Source organism: Pristiophorus japonicus, chromosome 3 (assembly GCF_044704955.1).
Source record: "Pristiophorus japonicus isolate sPriJap1 chromosome 3, sPriJap1.hap1, whole genome shotgun sequence".
Taxonomy (NCBI): Eukaryota; Metazoa; Chordata; class Chondrichthyes; family Pristiophoridae; genus Pristiophorus; species Pristiophorus japonicus.
Genome location: NC_091979.1, coordinates 11,569,570 through 11,589,114, shown reverse-complemented (window position 1 = coordinate 11,589,114; position 19,545 = coordinate 11,569,570). Strand labels below are relative to the sequence as shown.

At 52.9% G+C, this 19,545-nt stretch overlaps 1 protein-coding gene across 1 annotated transcript in view; it reads right to left on the bottom strand.

Moving 5' to 3' along the window:
- Positions 1-320: 320 nt before the first annotated feature.
- The window catches only part of igfbp2a (insulin-like growth factor binding protein 2a), a 129,246-nt gene continuing 110,021 nt past the window's right edge, over positions 321-19,545 (bottom strand). Inside the window, exons 2-4 of the mRNA XM_070877014.1 lie at positions 4,405-4,610; positions 1,330-1,470; positions 321-511 (exon numbers count right to left, since the gene is read on the bottom strand). Coding sequence (XP_070733115.1) covers positions 347-511; positions 1,330-1,470; positions 4,405-4,610 — 512 coding nt within the window. The 3' untranslated portion in view covers positions 321-346. The remainder of the gene's footprint in view (positions 512-1,329; positions 1,471-4,404; positions 4,611-19,545) is intronic.

The following is a 19,545-nucleotide window of genomic DNA, read 5'->3' as shown; positions in this document are numbered from 1 at the left end:
CTCCCCCTCCCCCTCACACACCCCTCCCCTCCCCTCCCCCTCCCCATTACATCCTCCTCCCCCTCCCCCTCACACACCCCTCCCCTCCCCCTCACACCTCCTCCCCCCCTCCCCTCCCCCTCACACCTCCTTCCCCCCTCCCCTCCCCCTCACGCCTCCTCCCCCCCTCTCACATCCCACTCCCCTCCCCCTTGCTACACAGTTCCCTCCCTTCCTTCCCCTCCCCTCACCCCCATTACACAGGCCCCTCCGCCTCGTGCACCCCTCCCCCTCGCTTAGCCCGCCAATTCCCTTTCCCCTACCTCTCCCATCCCCCTCTTGCTCCATCCTCCACCCCGCCTCCCGTTTAGGTTGTGGGCGGGGGCTGTGGCTCAGCGTTCTGCTCCGGCAGAGGACAGCAGCGATGACACTCGGGGTCCCCCCGCACGGTGGGGGATCCGGGGATGGGTTTCCCTGTGTGGGGGTTCACACACCAGCACTCCCCTCGCTGCCCGTTCAGAGACGTCTTACACTGAAACACACAGAGCAACAGGTCAGGGCCGACGCAGACAGAGCGGCAACCGGCAAACTTAACCCACCCCACCCCAAACCCCTCCCCTCCCCTTCCCTAACCCCCTCCCCCCCCAAACCAGCTCCCTCTATACTGTCCCATCAAACACTCTCAGGGCAGGTACAGGGGGTTAGATACAGAGTAAAGCTCCCTCTACACTGTCCCATCAAACACTCCCAGGGCAGGTACAGGGGGCTTAGATACAGAGTAAAGCTCCCTCTACACTGTCCCATCAAACTCTCCCAGGGCAGGTACAGCACGGGGTTAGATACAGAGTAAAGCTCCCTCTACACTGTCCCATCAAACACTCCCAGGGCAGGTACAGCACAGGGTTAGATACAGAGTAAAGCTCCCTCTATACTGTCCCATCAAACATTCCCAGGGCAGGTACAGCACGGGGTTAGATACAGAGTAAAGCTCCCTCTACACTGTCCCATCAAACACTCCCAGGGCAGGTACAGGGGGTTAGATACAGAGTAAAGCTCCCTCTACACTGTCCCATCAAACACTCCCAGGGCAGGTACAGGGGGTTAGAGACAGAGTAAAGCTCCCTCTACACTGTCCCATCAAACACTCCCAGGGCAGGTACAGCACGGGGTTAGATACAGAGTAAAGCTCCCTCTACACCGTCCCATCAAACACTCCCAGGGCAGGTACAGGGGGTTAGATACAGAGTAAAGCTCCCTCTACACTGTCCCATCAAACACTCCCAGGGCAGGTACTGGGGGTTAGATACAGAGTAAAGCTCCCTCTACACAGAGTGAGAGAGACTGATTTACCTGCTTGAGATTGTAGAGGCCCCTGCGGTCACAGTTGGGGATGTGGAGAGCGTACAGATGTTCCAGCGGACCACGCTCATCTGGCAAACGCAGGGATGAAATCCTCCCCAGGACCTGGTCGAGCTCCACTTGGCAAGTTGTCTGTCGACAGAGGCAGAATGTTCCAGGTTAGGGCACAGTGAAGGTGTGTGGCAGTATGAGAAATAGTTTGCAACTCTGACAGAGAGGCCTAAAAAAATGTTGCCTGGACTGGAGAATTTTAGCGATGAGGAAAGATTGGAGATGCTGGGTCAGTTCTCTTTGAAACAGAGGAGGCTGAGGGGTGTCCTCCTGGTTGAGGTGCATAATTGAGGCCAACATCCCCAGCATCGAAGCACTGACCACACTCGATCAGCTCCGCTGGGCGGGCCACATTGTCCGCATGCCAGACACGAGACTCCCAAAGCAAGCGCTCTACTCGGAACTCCTACATGGCAAGCGAGCCCCAGGTGGGCAGAGGAAACGTTACAAGGACACCCTCAAAGCCTCCCTGATAAAGTGCAACATCCCCACCGACACCTGGGAGTCCCTGGCCAAAGACCGCCCTAAGTGGAGGAGGTGCATCCGGGAGGGCACTGAGCACCTCGAGTCTCGTCGCCGAGAGCATGCAGAAACCAAACGCAGGCAGCGGAAGGAGCGTGCGGCAAACCAGTCCCACCCTCCCTTTCCTTCAACCACTGTCTGTCCCACCTGTGACAGGGACTGTGGCTCTCGTATTGAACTGTTCCGTACCTAAGGACTCATTTTAAGAGTGGAAGCAAGTCTTCCTTGATTCCGAGGGACTGCCTATGATGATGATGAGTATTAAATTATGAGGGGCCTGGATAGAGTGGATAGGATGGACCCATTTCCCTCATCCGAGCTCAACAACCAGGGGGCAGAGATTTAAAGTAATTGGAGGGAGGTTTAGAGGGGATTTGAGGGGAAATTTCTTCACCCAGAGGGTGGTGGGGGTCTGGAACTCACGGCCTGAAAGGGTGGTAGAGGCAGAAACCCTCACCGCATTTAAAAAGTACTTGGAAGTGCACCTGAAGTGGCGTAACCCACAAGGCTACGGACCTAGAGCTGGAAAGTGGGATCAGGCTGGGTAGCTCTTGGTCGGCCGGCACGGACACGATGGCCCGAATGGCCTCCTCCGGCACTGTAAATTTCTGCGATTCTATGAATACGAGGGAGTCTCGCTACCACACCCCGCCCTCCCTCCCACCCTGCATCCCACTCGCTGTTCCTCACCCGCCCGCCGAGCTGGAGAGTATAGGAGGGATATTCGAGCAGGAGTGGCATCGCCCAGAGCCCTGATAATAAAGGATGACATCAGGGCAGTAGAGAGGAAGGATCTTGGCTCGGTTCAGGCCTCTCTCGGAGTGTTCCCAGTCCGGCTGGTCAGCTCAGGATTTCCTGCTCACTCAGTCGCCCTCGCGCCCTCAGCGGGGTGTGTAACCCCTCCTGCAGGGCCCCACCCCCTTCGCCAGCGCCCCGCCCCCTCCCTGGGAGCCCCCCACCCCCACCCCACACTCGGGGCTCAGTAGGCCAATGTTACTGACTGAGGCGCAAACTGATCCCGGGAGCAAACCTCACCGCCCCACTCCCCCCCCACCCACAGCCCCCTCACCGCCCCCGTTCACGCCCCCCTCCCCACAGCACCCTCACCGCCCCGTTCACGCCCCCCCCACAGCCCCCTCACCGCCCCCGTTCACGCCCCCCTCCCCACAGCCCCCTCACCGCCCCCGTTCACGCCCCCCTCCCCACAGCCCCCTCACCGCCCCCGTTCACGCCCCCCCTCCCCACAGCCCCCTCACCATCCCCGTTCACGCCCCCCCCACAGTCCCCTCACCGTCCCCCCCCACAGCACCCTCACCGCCCCCGTTTACCCCCCCACAGCCCCCTCATTGCCCCCACTTCCGCCCCCCCACAACCCCCTCACCGCCCCCGTTCACGCCCCCCCCCACAGCCCCCTCACTGCCCCCGTTTACCCCCCCCTCATTGCCCCCATTTACACCCCTCCCACAGCCCCCTCACCGCCCCCGTTCACGCCCCCACCCACAGTCCCCTCACCGTCCCCCCCCACAGCACCCTCACCACCCCCGTTTACCCCCCACAGCCCCCTCATTGCCCCCATTTCCGCCCCCCCACAGCCCCCTCACCGCCCCCGTTCACGCCCACCCCCCCACAGCCCCCTCACCGCCCCCGTTCACGCCCACCCCCCCACAGCCCCCATTCACGCCCCGCCCCCCCACAGCCCCCTCACCGCCCCCGTTCACGCCCACCCCCCCATAGCCCCCTCACCGCCCCCGTTCACGCCCCCTCACCGCCCCCGTTTACCTCCCTCCACAGCCCCCTCACCACCCCCATTTACACCCCCCCACAGCCCCCTCATCGCCCCCGTTCACACCCCCCCCCACAGCCCCCTCACCGTCCCCCCCCACAGCACCCTCACCGCCCCCATTTACCCCCCCACAGCCCCCTCATTGCCCCCATTTCCGCCCCCCCCACAACCCCCTCACTGCCCCCGTTCACGCCCACCCCCCCATAGCCCCCCCCCACAGCCCCCTCACCGCCCCCGTTTACCTCCCTCCACAGCCCCCTCACCACCCCCATTTACACCCCCCCCACAGCCCCCTCACCGCCCCCGTTCACGCCCCCCCCACAGCCCCCTCATTGCCCCCATTTACACCCCCCCCACAGCCCCCTCATTGCCCCCATTTACGCCCCCCACAGCCCCCTCACCGTCCCCGTTCACGCCCCGCCCCCGTTTACGCCCCCCACAGCCCCCTCACCGCCCCTGTTCACGCCCCCCCCAACAGCCTCCTCAGCACCCCCGTTCACACCCCCCCTCCTCACAGCACCCTGACCCCCTCCGTTCACGCCCCCCCCCATAGCCCCCTCACCATCCCCGCTCACGCCCCGCCCGCCCCCCACCCCCCACACGGCCCCGCCCCCTTACCACCCCTCCCCCATCCCCGCCCACCGCCCGTTAACGCCCCCAGAATGAGCGGAGTGGACAGCCCGGGTGGGATGGTGTGAGCGCGGGTTTACCAGTTGGGGCGGCGCCCTCCTGGGCTCTTCAACCCCCTTGGTCCGACGGTCCATCGCTCGCCATTGCGCGGTGTTGCGCTCCCGGATCACTGCCGTCGTCTTGGAGCCCAAGCGGATGGGCTTGCGGCCTACTACGCTGACGTTGGGGTAATGAAGGTGATTGTCGCTCAGCTCCGCACTCAACCGATCCTCCCGGTTCTCAGCACCTGGCGTTTGTGACAGAAAGGACACGGTGGCTGGGGGGATGGGTGAAAGAAACGCAGGCGCACACAAGTGCATTTCTATAGCGCCCTTCACCACCTCAGCACGTCTCAAAGCGCTCGACAGCCAATGAGGTACATTGGCGGTGCAGTCACGGTTGGAACGTCGCAGCCAATTGCAGACAGCGACATTCCACAACTCGCAATTACATAACTGATGTTAGTCCAGGGAGAAATATTGGGCACAATACCGGGGAGAACTCCCCTGCTCTTCTTCCAATGTCACACAATCTTTCACATCCATCTGGGACGGCGGATGGGAAGAAAGTGTAACGTTTCCTCTGAAAGAGGGTACCTCCGGCAGTGCAGCACTCCCTCAGTACTGCCCGTCCCACAGTGCGGCACTCTCGCAGTACTGCCCCTCCAACAGTGTGGCACTCCCTCAGTACTGTCCCTCCGACAGTGCGGCAATCCCTGAGTACTGCCCCTCCGACAGTGCGGCGCTCCCTCAATACTGCCCCTGAGACCCGTACCCCAATGAGAGTCAGTGTGTGTGGAACTGTACCCAAGTGAGAGTCAGTGTGTGTGGAGGACTGTACCCCAGTGAGAGTCAGTGTGTGTGGAGGACTGTACCCCAGTGAGAGTCAGTGTGTGTGGAGGACTGTACCCCAATGAGAGTTAGTATGTGTGGGGCTGTACCCCAGTGAGAGTCCGTGTGTGTGTAACTGTACCCCAGTGAGAGTCAGTGTGTGTGGGACTGTACCCCAGTGAGAGTCAGTGTGTGTGGGACTGTACCCCAGTGGGAGTCAATGTGTGTGAGACCTGTACCCCAGTGAGAGTCAGTGTGTGTGGGACTGTACCCCAATGAGAGTCAGTGTGTGTGGAATTGTACCCCAGTGAGAGTCAGTGTGTGTGGAACTGTACCCCAATGAGAGTCCGTGTGTGTGGAACTGTACTCCAGTAAGAAATAGTGTGTATGGGACTGTACCCCAGTGAGAGTCAGTGTGTGTGGGACCTGTACCCCAGTGAGAGTCAGTGTGTGTGGAACTGTACCCCAGTGAGAGTCAGTGTGTGTGGGACTGTACCCCAGTGAGAGTCAGTGTGTGTGGAACTGTACCCCAGTGAGAGTCAGTGTGTGTGGGACTGTACCCCAGTGAGAGTCAGTGTGTGTGGAACTGTACCCCAGTGAGAGTCAGTGTGTGTGGGACTGTACCCCAGTGAGAGGCAGTGTGTGTGGGACTGTTCTCCAGTGAGACCAAACCGCAGACAGAAATAAAAACAATGATTACTTTTGAGTTGGCAGGCATTTAACAACTTCTTCTAGAATTCAGAAACCTTAACTTAAAACAAGCCATGCGAGACACATGGGGAATTATATTCCTGGAGTAACAATATACTGCAGTGACTTGAAATGGTGAAGAATTTCAGCAAAGAGGTGTTGTGGAAGGCAAGTGTAATGTAACATCCGATGTACATTCCAGGAATAGAAGCTGCAGAGTAAGTATTGCTGTCTTTAAACAATTTATGACTGTATTTCTCAACAGAATGCTTTCCATTTCAGGTACTATCATACAAGTATAGCTCCCTCTACACTGTCCCATCAAACACTCCCAGGGTAGGTACAGCACGGGGTTAGATACAGAATAAAGTTCCCTCTACACTGTCCCATCAAACACTCCCAGGGCAGGTACAGCACGGGGTTAGATACAGAGTAAAGCTCCCTCTACACTGTCCCATCAAACACTCCCAGGGCAGGTACAGCACGGGTTAGATACAGAGTAAAGCTCCCTCTACACTGTCCCATCAAACACTCCCAGGGCAGGTACAGGGGGTTAGATACAGAGTAAAGCTCCCTCTACACTGTCCCATCAAACACTCCCAGGGCAGGTACAGGGGGTTAGATACAGAGTAAAGCTCCCTCTACACTGTCCCATCAAACACTCCCAGGGCAGTTACAGGGGGTTAGATACAGAGTAAAGCTCCCTGTACACTGTTCCATCAAACACTCCCAGGGCAGGTACAGGGGGTTAGATATAGAGTAAAGCTCCCTGTACACTGTCCCATCAAACACTCTCAGGGCAGGTACAGGGGGTTAGATACAGAGTAAAGCTCCCTCTACACTGTCCTATCAAACACTCCCAGGGCAGGTACAGCACGGGTTAGATACAGAGTAAAGCTCCCTCTACACTGTCCCATCAAACACTCCCAGGGCAGGTACAGGGGGTTAGATACAGAGTAAAGCTCCCTCTACACCAGAGCAGCAGCGTCGTCGGAAGGCCTACAAGAGGCCAGCGTCGAGTCGGGAGACAGAGCGGCAATGTTGGTGAGGCCTACAAAAGACCAGCTGGTGCAGCTGCAGCAAGATGGCAAAAAAGTAGAAAGAAATCGAAAGGTGACGTCACAGCCAAGGGGATAAGTGATTGGCTGGTGATTGGTAAGTAGTTTTTCTTTTTCGTTTATCAGTAGGTAACCTTTTAGCATTGTTGTTGCCAATTTAAGTGTATCTAAGGGTTAAGTCATGGCAGGAGAGCTCGGACACGTGTTATGCTCCTCCTGTACCATGTGGGAAGTCAGGGACGCTTCCGGTGTCCCTGACGACTACGGGTGCGGGAAGTGTATCCGCCTCCAGCTCCTGACGGACTGCGTAGCGGCACTGGAGCTGCGGGTGGATTCACTCTGGAGCATTCACAATGCTGAGAATGACGTGAATAACACGTTTAGCGAGTTGGTCTTACCGCAGGTAAAGGGTACACAGCCAGATAGGGAATGGATGACCAACAGGAAGAACAGTGGAAGGAAGGTAGTGCAGGGGTCCCCTGCGGTCATCCCCCTGCAAAACAGATACACCGCTTTGGGTACTGTTGAGGGGGATGACTCATCGGGGGAGGGGAGCAGCAACCAAGTTCATGGCACCGTGGGTGGCTCTGCTGCACAGGAGGGCAGGAAAAAGAGTGGGAGAGCGATATTGATAGGGGATTCGATTGTAAGGGGAATAGATAGGCGTTTCTGCGGTCGCAACCGAGACTCCAGGATGGTATGCTGCCTCCCTGGTGCAAGGGTCAAGGATGTCTCGGAGCTGGTGCAGGGCTTTCTGAAGGGGGAGGGTGAACAGCCAGTTGTCGTGGTGCATATAGGTACCAACGATATAGGTAAAAAACGGGATGAGGTCCTACGAGACAAATTTAGGGAACTAGGGGCTAAATTAAAAAGTAGGACTTCAAAACTAGTAATCTCAGGATTGTTACCAGTGCCACATGCTAGTCAGAGTAGGAAGCACAGGATAGCTCAGATGAACACATGGCTTGAGGAGTGGTGCAGAAGGGAGGGATTCAAATTCCTGGGACATTGGAACCAGTTCTGGGGCAGGTGGGACCAGTACAAACCGGACAGTCTGCACCTGGCCAGGACCGGAACCAATGTCCGAGGGGGATTGTTTGCGAGTGCTGTTGGGGAGGAGTTAAACTAACAGGGCAGGGGGATGGGAACCTATGCAGAGAGACAGAGAGAAGTAGAATGGGGCAGAAGCAAAAGATAGAAAGAAGAAAAGTAAAAGTGGATGGCAGAGAAACCCAAGGCAAAAAGCAAAAAGGGCCACATTACAGCCAAATTCTAAAGGGACAAAGTGTGGTAAAAAGACAAGCCTGAAGGCTCTGTGCCTCAATGCGAGGAGCATTCGGAATAAGGTGGATGAATTAACTGCGCAGATAGCAGTTAACGGGTATGATGTAATTGGCATCACGGAGACATGGCTCCAGGGTGACCAAGGCTGGGAACTCAACATCCAGGGGTATTCAGCATTTAGGAAGGATAGACAGAAAGGAAAAGGAGGCGGGGTGGCATTGCTGGTTAAAGAGGAAATTAATGCAATAGTAAGAAAGGACATTAGCTTGGATGATGTGGAATCGGTATGGGTGGAGCTACGGAATACCAAGGGGCAGAAAACGCTGGTGGGAGTTCTGTACAGACCACCAAACAGTAGTAGTGAGGTTGGGGATAGCATCAAACAAGAAATTAGGGATGTATGCAATAAGGGTACAGCAGTTATCATGAGTGACTTTAATCTACATACTGATTGGGCTAACCAAACTGGTAGCAATGCAGTGGAGGAGGATTTCCTGGAGTGTATTAGGGATGGTTTTCTAGACCAGTATGTCGAGGAACCAACTAGGGACCTGGCCATTCTAAACTGGGTGCTGTGTAATGAGAAAGGACTAATTCGCAATCTTGTTGTGCAAGGCCCCTTGAGGAAGAGTGACCATAACATGGTAGAATTCTTTATTAAGATGAAGAGTGACAAAGTTAATTCAGAGACTAAGTCCTGAACTTATGGAAAGCTAGCTTCGATGGTTTGAGGCGTGAATTGGCTAGAATAGACTGGCAAATGATACTTAAAGGGTTGACGGTGGATAGGCAATGGCAAACATTTAAAGATCACATGGATGAACTTCAGCAATTGTACATCCCTGTCTGGAGTAAAAATAAAACGGGGAAGGTGGCTCAACCGTGGCTAACAAGGGAAATTAAGGATAGTGTTAAATCCAAGGACGAGGCATATAAATTGACCAGAAAAAGCAACAAACCTGAGGACTGGGAGAAATTTAGAATTCAGCAGAGGAGGACAAAGGGTTTAATTAAGAGGGGGGAAATAGAGTATGAGAAAAAGCTTGTCGGGAACATAAAAACTGACTGCAAAAGCTTCTATAGATATGTGAAGAGAAAAGGATTAGTGAAAACAAACATAGGTTCCTTGCAGTTGGATTCAGGTGAATTTATAATGGGGAACAAAGAAATGGCAGACCAATTGAACAAATACTTTGGTTCTGTCTTCACGAAGGAAGACACAAATAACATTCCGGACATACTAGGGGACCGAGGGTCTAGTGAGAAGGAACTGAAGGATATTCTTATTAGGCAAGAAATTGTGTTAGGGAAATTGATGGGATTGAAGGCTGATAAATCCCCAGGGCCTGATAGTCTGCATCCCAGAGTACTTAAGGAATAGCCCTAGAGATTGTGGATGCATTGGTGATCATTTTCCAAGAGTCTCTCGACTCTGGATCAGTTCCTATGGACTGGAGGGTAGCTAATGTAACACCACATTTTAAAAAGGGAGGGAGAGAGAAAGCGGGTAATTATAGACCGGTTAGTCTGACATCAGTAGTGGGGAAAATGTTGGAATCAAGTATTAAGGATGAAATAGCAGCGCATTTGGAAAGCAGCGACAGGATCGGACCAAGTCAGCATGGATTTATGCAGGGGAAATCATGCTTGACAAATCTTCTTGGAATTTTTTGAGGATGTAACTAGTAGAGTGGACAAGGGAGAACCAGTGGATTTGGTGTATTTGGACTTTCAAAAGGATTTTGACAAGGTGCCACACAAGAGATTGGTGTGAAAAATCAAAGCACATGGTATTGGGGGTAATGTACTGACGTGGATAGAGAACTGGTTGACAGACAGGAAGCAGAGAGTCAGGATAAACGGGTCCTTTTCAGAATGGCAGGCAGTGACTAGTGGAGTGCCGCAGAGCTCAGTGCTGGGACCCCAGCTCTTTACAAGATACATTACTGATTTGGATGAAGGAATTGAGTGTAATATCTCCAAGTTTGCAGATGACACTAAACTGGATGGCGGTGTGAGCTGTGAGGGGGTTGCTAAGAGGCTGCAGGGTGACTTGGACAGGTTAGGTGAGTGGGCAAATGTATGGCAGATGCAGTATAATGTGGATAAATGTGAGGTTATCCACTTTGGTTGCAAAAACAGGAAGACAGAATATTATCTGAATGGTGACAGATTAGGAAAAGGGGAGGTGCAACGAGACCTGGGTGTTATGGTACATCAGTCATTGAAGTTTGGCATGCAGGTACAGCAGGCGGTGAAGAAGGCAAATGGTATGTTGGCCTTCATAGCTAGGGGATTTGAGTATAGGAGCAGGGAGGTCTTACTGCAGTTGTACAGAGCCTTGGTGAGGCCACACCTTGAATATTGTGTTCAGTTTTGGTCTCCTAATCTGATGAAGGATGTTCTTGCTCTTGAGCGAGTACAATGAAGGTTCACCAGATTGGTTCCCGGGATGGCAGGACTGACATATGAGGAGAGACTGGATAACTGGGCTTGTATCCACTGGAGTTTAGAAGAATGAGAGGGGATCTCATAGAAACATATAAAATTCTGATGGGATTGGACAGGTTTGAGCCAGGAAGAATGTTCCTGTTGCTGGGGATTTCCAGAACTAGGAGTCACAGTCTAAGAATAAGGGGTAAGCTATTTAGGACCTAGATGAGGAGAAACTTCTTCACTCAGAGAGGGTTTAACCTGTGGAATTTTCTACCGCAGAAAGTTGTTGAGGCCAGTTCATTAGATATATTCGAAAGGGAGTTAGATGTGGCCCTTATCGCCAAAGGGATCAAGGGGTATGGAGAGAAAGCAGGAAAGGGGTACTGAGGTGAATGATCAGCCATGATCTTATTGAATGGTGGTGCAGGCTCGAAGGGCCGAATGGCCTACTCCTGCACCTATTTTCTATGTTTCGATACTGTCCCATCAAACACTCTCAGGGCAGGTACAGGGGGTTAAATACAGAGTAAAGCTCCCTTTACACTGTTCCATCACACACTCCCAGAACAGGTACAGCACGGGTTAGATACCGAGTAAAGCTCCCTCTCCACTGTCCCATCAAACACTCCCAGGGCAGGCACAGCATGGGGTTAGATACAGAGTAAAGCTCCCTCTGCACTGTCCCATCAAACACTCACAGGGTAGGTACAGCACGGGTTAGATACAGAGTAAAGCTCCCTCTACACTGTCCCATCAAACACTCCCAGGGCAGGTACAACACGGGGTTAGATACAGAGTAAAGCTCCCTCTACACTGTCCCATCAAACACTCACAGGGTAGGTACAGCACGGGTTAGATACAGAGTAAAGCTCCCTCTACACTGTCCCATGCAACACTCGCGGACAGGTACAGCACGGGGTTAGATACAGAGTAAAGCTCCCTCTACACTGTCCCATGCTACACTCGTGGACAGGTACAGCGTTATGAGGGTAGAGATTGGTGCTTGTTGGTGCTCTGGGACACTGTGCTCTCTCTGTGATCTCGAGCGAGATGCGGAGTGTCGGAGCCAAGCCAGTCTCTCGCTGTGCAGGGATTTATCGGCCCCGATCGCTCCCGGTTGGATCAAGCCCTCGATTTCCATCACCGCGTCGGAGGGATATTCCCCCAAGGGGTTCCTCACTCTGCCCCGGCCTGCAGTTGAAGGGTTAACGGGCTGCTTTGATCGTCAGTCAGTGTACAACATGTCAATCGGTAAGCATGAAGGCACCATCAAAATACCTTCCCAGGGAGCGGCAAAGGTTACATGTCGATTTTGCTGAGCCAGAAGTGCTGCAGTGCAGAGGGACCTGGGGGCTCCTTGTGCATGAAACACAAAAGGTTCGTCTGCAGGTACAGCAAGTAACCAGGAAGGCAAATGGAGTGTTGGCCTTTATTGCAAGAGGGATAGAGTATAAAAGCAGGGAAGTCTTGCTGCAACTGTACAAGGTATTGGTGAGGCCACACCTGGAGTACTGCGTGCAGTTTTGGTCTCCGTATTTTAGGAAGGATATACTTGGATTGGAGGCTGTACAGAGAAGGTTCACTCGGTTGATTCCGGAGATGAGGGGGTTGACTTATGAGGAAAGGTTGAGCAGGTTGGGTCTGTACTCATTGGAATTCAGAAGAATGAGAGGTGATCTTATCGAAACGTATAAGATACTGAGGGGGCTCGGCAAGGTGGATGCAGAGAGGATGTTTCCACTGATGGGGGAGACTAGAACTAGGGGGTCATCGGGTCCAAATTCCCCAGCTGCTTCGAGCGGCGTAGTGACACGTGATGCGCCGACTTCGTGGGGGGAAAAGGCGCGCCGAAAACTAACCGGGATTATCTGGCCGTTGCCGGATCCCTGTGGGCCCGTGCGTGGCGCGGAGAAACCTGCGGGAGGCGGAGCTTGGGCCGCGCTTGTTCAGCGCAGCTAGAGGGGGGTGGGGGGGGAGGGGCCGGCAGGTCCTCGTGTGCCGGCAGGGGGACGCATGACCATTTGTGTGCGCGCCCGCGCATGCGCAAAAGGAGCAGGAATCTTGGCAACTGGCCATTTAAAGGGAGAGTGTCCTCAGTGCCTCAGCAGCATTGGCAGTGGGCCATATTGGAAGATAAGGTGTGAATTGTGATTTTTGGGTGGCTGAGGGAGTGGAACGGAGTGCTGCATAGGTGCATGAAAGGTGAGAACTGTGTGTTTTCAAGATGACCTGAGTGTAAATCCAATACACCAGTGACGCGAGAGCATGCAACAAGGACAGAGAACTTCTTGCACGAGGAGGTGGAGAAACTAGTCACTGTCATTGAGGACAGATGGCAGGAGCTGGATATCAGTAAGAGTGGTCCCACAAAAGTTCTACCCAAAGAAATGAGGAGACGCTGGAACCTAGTTGCAGAAGAATTCTCTGCGGGGGTGAATACTGCAAGAACTGGAAGCCAGTGTAAAAAGAAATGGCAGGACATTGGTCAAGTAGTGAGGGTAAGTAACATCTTGAGTTTTAAATGGAATTGCAATTGTGACTGTGACCATTTGTATATGTCCCATCCATCAGAAGCTCACTGTGCGGCAAAAATGATATTTTCATCTTTGCAGAAGAAATTGGCCCACAACAAAAGGGAAAGGCTTAGAACAGGAGGAGGGCCACCAAATCTGCACCAACTATCACCCCTGGAGCAGAGGGTCGCTGCCTTGCTGAGTCGCACCAGCAGAAAATGAATCAGCTCTGCACAAGCTGGGCCCACACGCGAGGGTGAAGGTGAGTCATTAAAATGCACCGTCGCCCTTCAAATCAACCTGCTGACTGGCCTGCTACGTGTGAGGCTACTCATGCTCCAATCCTGCTCCCTCCTGTGATGCTAACCATTTGACTGTTCTGTTGTATTTTGCAGAAGAAGAAGATAATCCAGAAGATCAACAACAAAATCCAGATGGGTCCGCTCCAGACCAAGGTGGGTGGGGGGAGAAGGGGTCCATGGATCTGTGGTCACCGTAGAATGCTGATGGTGATATGGATCCGTCCATGGTACAGGGCATCACTCTGCCAGACACCTCCATGAGCTCTGCCACCACATTCCATGGCTACACACCTTCCGAGGTTGCGGGTCCCAGTGGCGGTGGTGGAATGCAGGTCGGAACACCCAGGGCCCCCACCGTCCCAGCCTGCGCCTCGCACTGGAGGGGTGCCGCTAGGCAGACCCACGGTGAGGGGAAGGAGAAGCCGACCAGTCTCTCCTGAGATGCAGCCTTCATCAGATGTACATCAGGTTATGTCATTGGGCGAGGAGACCGATGCCCTTACCCGATCACTCGTGGCCGTCGTCAGTGGGGTGCGTGATGAGGGTGCAACACCGTCGGGAGAAATATCAGCACTGAGACGGGAACTGAGGGCGGGCATGTCAAAGGGAGTGCAAACGTTGGCAGAGGCCATGAGGGAGCTAGCTGCTGCGATAAGGGCACACAGGCCTGACAATCAAACGCCACTCCCACTTCAATCTCCGCACCAGCCTCTGCTGAGACCCAAGCCAGGCCCCCAGCCCTCCTCCCCCCACCACCATCACCGCCCCTATGAGGAAGTGCACATTCCCCGATGTGTGGGTGAGAGATGGGTGCAGCCTTTCTTTGCTGTTGTTGTTGTTGTTGAAGTGCATTGTGAACTTTCCAATAAAAGATTTTTGCATTAAGACTGAATCATGTTCCATTATCACCACACAACATTTAGGAACAACTGTAAAAGTAAAAATCCCTCACCCCTACAGTCATGCATGCCTGGGCTAGCCAATGCGTTTTGCAGTCGGCAAGGTGGGACTGCTCTATGTTCAGTAGTTGATTTATCTCTTATTTATTTGTGATGATGTTTGTAGCTGTTGTGCTGAAGATGTTGTGATGATGCTGTGAAGGTGTTTAGTGCTTTAGAATCTTCGAACTCACCACCCTGCCACCGCCCCTTCCCCCCCCCCCCCTCGCTATCTCTGGCTACCTGCGCTGATTTCTTAAGTATAGGTAAGGTTGTTCTGTGCCTACAAAAGTGGCCACATACACTGGCCTAAGTTAGTTTGGAGTAACTTTCAGCTGGTCAAATTTGCTTCCATGGCCAAAACAGGTGTAAGTGGCTGGTCACGCCCCCTTTTGCAAGAAAACAAACTAAACTAAAACAAAACCTAACTAACTGACTTACACTGGAGCAAGTTAAATGGGGAAATTTGCAATTTTTAAGTTACTCCTAAAAAAGCTATTTACTCCAAAAAAAGCAGGGCAACTCCTGGGGAAATTTGAGCCCTTTGTCTTAGAATAAGGGGCCGCCCATTTAAAACAGAGATGAGGAGAATTTTCTTCTCTCAGAGGGTTGTAAATCTGTGGAATTCTCTGTCCCAGAGAGCTGTGGAGGCTGGGTCATGGAATATATTTAAGGCGGAGATAGACAGATTTTTGAACGATAAGGGAATATAGAGTTAGGAGAGCGGGCAGGGATGTAGAACTGTCCATGATCAGATCCACCATGATCTTATTAAATGGTGGCGCAGGCTTGAGGGGCCAAATGGCCTACTCCTGCTCCTATTTCTTATGCTCTTATGTTAAGGACAACAATTGTTCAAAGTGATAGATAGTCATTCGAAGTGGGTAGATGTGTTTCCGATGCAGATAATAACAAGTAAAACACTGGACAGTCTGCAAAGATTGTTTTCTTCATACGGACTCCCAGAAGAAAGTGTGTCTGATAATTTTGTTCGGAAGAGTTCACACAGTTCATGAGCAGAAGCAGTGTGAAACATACTAAAGTTCCACCATACTACCCTGCTTCGAATAATGCAACAAAGCGCAAAGTACAAATTGTAAAACATGCCCTCATCAAAAAGATGTTGGATCCAAATCCAAAGAAAGATCACTTGTCATTGGACCACAAGCTGGAAAATGTTATGATTACTTATCGTAAAACTCCTCATACAACTCCTGGTAGAACACCAGCAGAGTTGTTTCTCAAATGACAGCCACAAATCTGGTTCTCGTTGTTAAAACCAAACTTGGCACAGTCAGTAGAAGAGACACAATCAAGGCAGAGAGTCATGATAGAGGTAGAGTTAAAAAGTTGAAGGAGAAGGTTAGAGTGAAGAACCATCACCATAAATGGTTAAATTAGTTATCAGGAAGAGTAGTGAAGATATGTGGTCCTCGCACACATTTAGTCAAGATGTTTGATCATGGACAGGTCAGGTTTGTTCACATTGATCATATGTTACCTACAGATGTGGAAGGAGTTGAAAGTTGGAATGATTCGATTATTTCTGATGAGTCAGATAGTCTTGTTACAAGTAGGGTACCAGTAGCAAATCCTACATCAGATGTACGAGAAACAAATCCAAGAGAAAGTCAGAATTTAAGTCCAAGTCAGGCAGAGAAACAGTCTGAAAGTGTAGAGTGTGAAAATGTAGACCAAGGTCAGCCCTGGGAGAAAAACTCTCCTCAGGCTCAGCCTAGAATGAGTCAAAGTCCTACAACAAGATCGGAAAGTTCTGCTCAAGAACGAAGGTATCCTCTTCGAATCAGAAAACCAGTGGTTGTTTAATCCGTAAATATGGAAAATACGTTCATATCTTTTGTTTGTGTCAGAATTCTATAGTAGAATTTGGAAGCATAAAATGGGTTCCATTGGAGAAATATATATTGAGTTGTGTTTACCATGCAAGTCCTGTACAATGATTAACTTTTTCAGTAAGGAGGGAGAAGTGTTGTAAAGCCACCTAGTGGACTACTGATGTAATAACAATAAAGCCATGTGCTCTACACAGTTCTTACCTGGAAGCCATGTTGTGCAAGCGTGTGTGTTTACTGTGTGTTTCCCGCTCACTGTCTGACTCTCCCTCCCTCCGTCTGACTCTCCCTCCCTCCGTCTGACTCTCCCTCTCTCTCTGTCTGACTCTCCCTCCCTGTCTGACTCTCCCTCCCTCTGTCTGACTCTCCCTCCCTCTGACTGACTCTCCCTCCCTCCCTCCCTCTGTCTGACTCTCTCTCTCCCTCTCTCTGTGTCTGACTCTCCCTCTCTCTCTCTGTCTGACTCTCTCTCTCTGACTCTCTCTGTCTCACTCTCTATCTCCCCCTCCCTCTATCTGACTCTCCCTCTCTCGCTCTGTCTAACTCTCTGACTCTTTCTCTCTCTCGCTCCCTCTCTCTGACTCACACTCTCCCTCTCTCTCTCTGTGTCTAACTCTGACTCTCTCTCTCTGACTCTCCCTTTCTCTCTCTCTAACTTTCTGACTCTCTCTCTCCCTCTCTGACTCACACTCTCCCTCTCTCTCTCTCTCCCTCTCTCTGACTCACACTCTCCCTTTCTCTCTCTCTGTCTAACTCTCTGACTCTCTCTCCCCCTCTCTCTGACTCACACTCTCCCTCTCTCTGACTCACACTCTCCCTCTCTCTCTTTCTGTCTCACTCTCTCTCTCCCCCTCCCTCTCTCTCTCCCTGTTTAACTCTCTGACTCTCTCTCCCTCTCTCTGACTCACACTCTCCCTCTCTCTCTTTCTGTCTCACTCTCTCTCTCCCCCTCCCTCTCTCTCTCTCTGTCTAACTCTCTGACTCTCTCTCTCTCCCTCTCTCTGACTCACACTCTCCCTCTCTCTCTCTCTCTCTGTCTAACTCTCTGACTCTCTCTCTCTCTCTCTCTGACTCACACTTTCCCTCTCTCTCTTTCTGTCTCACTCTCTCTCTCCCCCTCCCTCTCTCTCTCTCTCTGTCTAACTCTCTGACTCTCTCTCTCTCTCTGACTCACACTCTCCCTCTCTCTCTCTCTGCAGTGGTATAAATTATTCGAAAGCTGAAAATAACCATGACAGGAACCACAAAGCTGGCGTGTAGCCTCAAGGTCGAAGATTTGGTAACTGAAACAGTCAGATTCTCACAGGCCCTGGTCACTCTCTGAGGTTAGTAAACATGTGCTGCCTGCAGTGAGAGCCTGCAGGCTTGGACAGCCGACACACCAGTGATTTACTGAGAACCGCTCCTTGCTGACTCCATCAAAACTTGCAACAGTGAAAAACAAATCCTCTCCAATATCATGGCCAGGCTGCATGCAGCACGGAGCAAAGACTTCATTATATATATAAATTATTATATTCCACCTTGTCCTTTAATAAACAACCTAGCCCCCAAACATTCTCGCTTACTGACTTTCCCCTTTGTGAAAGAAAGACTTGCATTTCTATAGCGCCTTTCACAACCTCAGATCATCCCAAAGTGCTTTACAGTCTCCATTGTAATGTGGGAAAGGCGGCAGACAATTTGCGCACAGCAAGCTCCCACAAAGAGCAATCAGATAAACGACTTTTTTAGTGATATTGGTCGAGAGATAAATATTGGTCAGGACACCGGGGATAACTCCCCTGCTCTTCTTCGAAATAGTGCCATGGGATCTTTTATGTCCACCTGAGAGAGCAGACGGGGCCTCGGTTTAACATCTCATCTGAAAGACGGCACCTCCGACAGTGCGGCGCTCCCTCAGTACTGCCCCTCCGACAGTGCGGCGCTCCCTCAGTTCTGTCCCTCCAACAGTGCGGACTCCCTCAGTACTGCCCCTCCGACAGTGTGGCGCTCCCTAGTACTGCCCCTCCGACAGTGCGGCATTCCCTCAGTTCTGTCCCTCCGACAGTGCGGCACTCCCTCAGTACTGCCCCTCCGACAGTGCAGCGCTCCCTCAGTACTGCCCCTCCGACAGTGCGGCACTCCCTCAGCACTGCCCCTCTGACAGTGCGGCACTCCCCCAGTACTGCCCCTCCGACAGTGTGGCACTCCCTCAGTACTGCCCCTCCGACAGTGCGGCGCTCCCTCAGTACTGCCCCTCCGACAGTGCGGCACTCTTTCAGTACTGCCCCTCCGACAGTGCGGCACTCCCTCAGTACTGCCCCTCCGACAGTGCGGCACTCCCTCAGTACTGCTCCTCCGACAGTGCGGCACTCCCTCAGTACTGCCCCTCCGACAGTGCGGCGCTCCCTCAGTACTGCCCCTCCGACAGTGCGGCGCTCCCTCAGTACTGCCCCTCCGACAGTGCGGCGCTCCCTCAGTACTGCCCCTCCGACAGTGCGGCACTCTTTCAGTACTGCCCCTCCGACAGTGCGGCACTCCCTCAGTACTGCCCCTCCGACAGTGCGGCGCTCCCTCAGTACTGCCCCTCCGACAGTGCGGCACTCTTTCAGTACTGCCCCTCCGACAGTGCAGCACTCCCTCAGTACTGCCCCTCCGACAGTGCGGCACTCCCTCAGTATTGCAATGGAGTATCAGCCTGGAGTTTGTGCTCAAGTCCCTGCAGTGGGACTAGAACCCACGACCTCACACTCAAAGACAAGAGTCTGATACCCTCCTGTGCTCCAAGTGCCTTGACGTATACACTTCTTCATCAGAGGCGGTCCCTCGTATTGAGGATGACTTGCTTCCACACCAAAAAAGGATGAGTTCACAGGTGGTTCAATGAAGGACCTAATATTCCGGATCCAGAACTACATCCTGAAGGGTGGAAGATGCCTGTGCGTGGATTTTTTTTAACGTGGGGTGACCGTTGCACACCAGCCACCACACGGGGCTTGACAGAGCGAGGTCTTGGTCCAGTGGCAAGGGTTAACCAGGACGACTGGAGACCGGCTCTGCTGCACGGACCCTAGTGCGCACACATATCGCAGTGTGGGCTGGGCCCGTGCTGCCCCTGGGCCCCTGGCCCCCGAACTCACGGCGCTCCTGGGCCCCGATCACGTCGCTCTACAATCTCTCGCCCCTCCTTCGCCCCGACCCCGCCGCTCCTGCTGTACCTGCCCACGCTCCAATCACCGACCTGGATCCTGATGACGTCACTCTTCACGACTGTCGCCCTCCTGCACCAGCTTGCG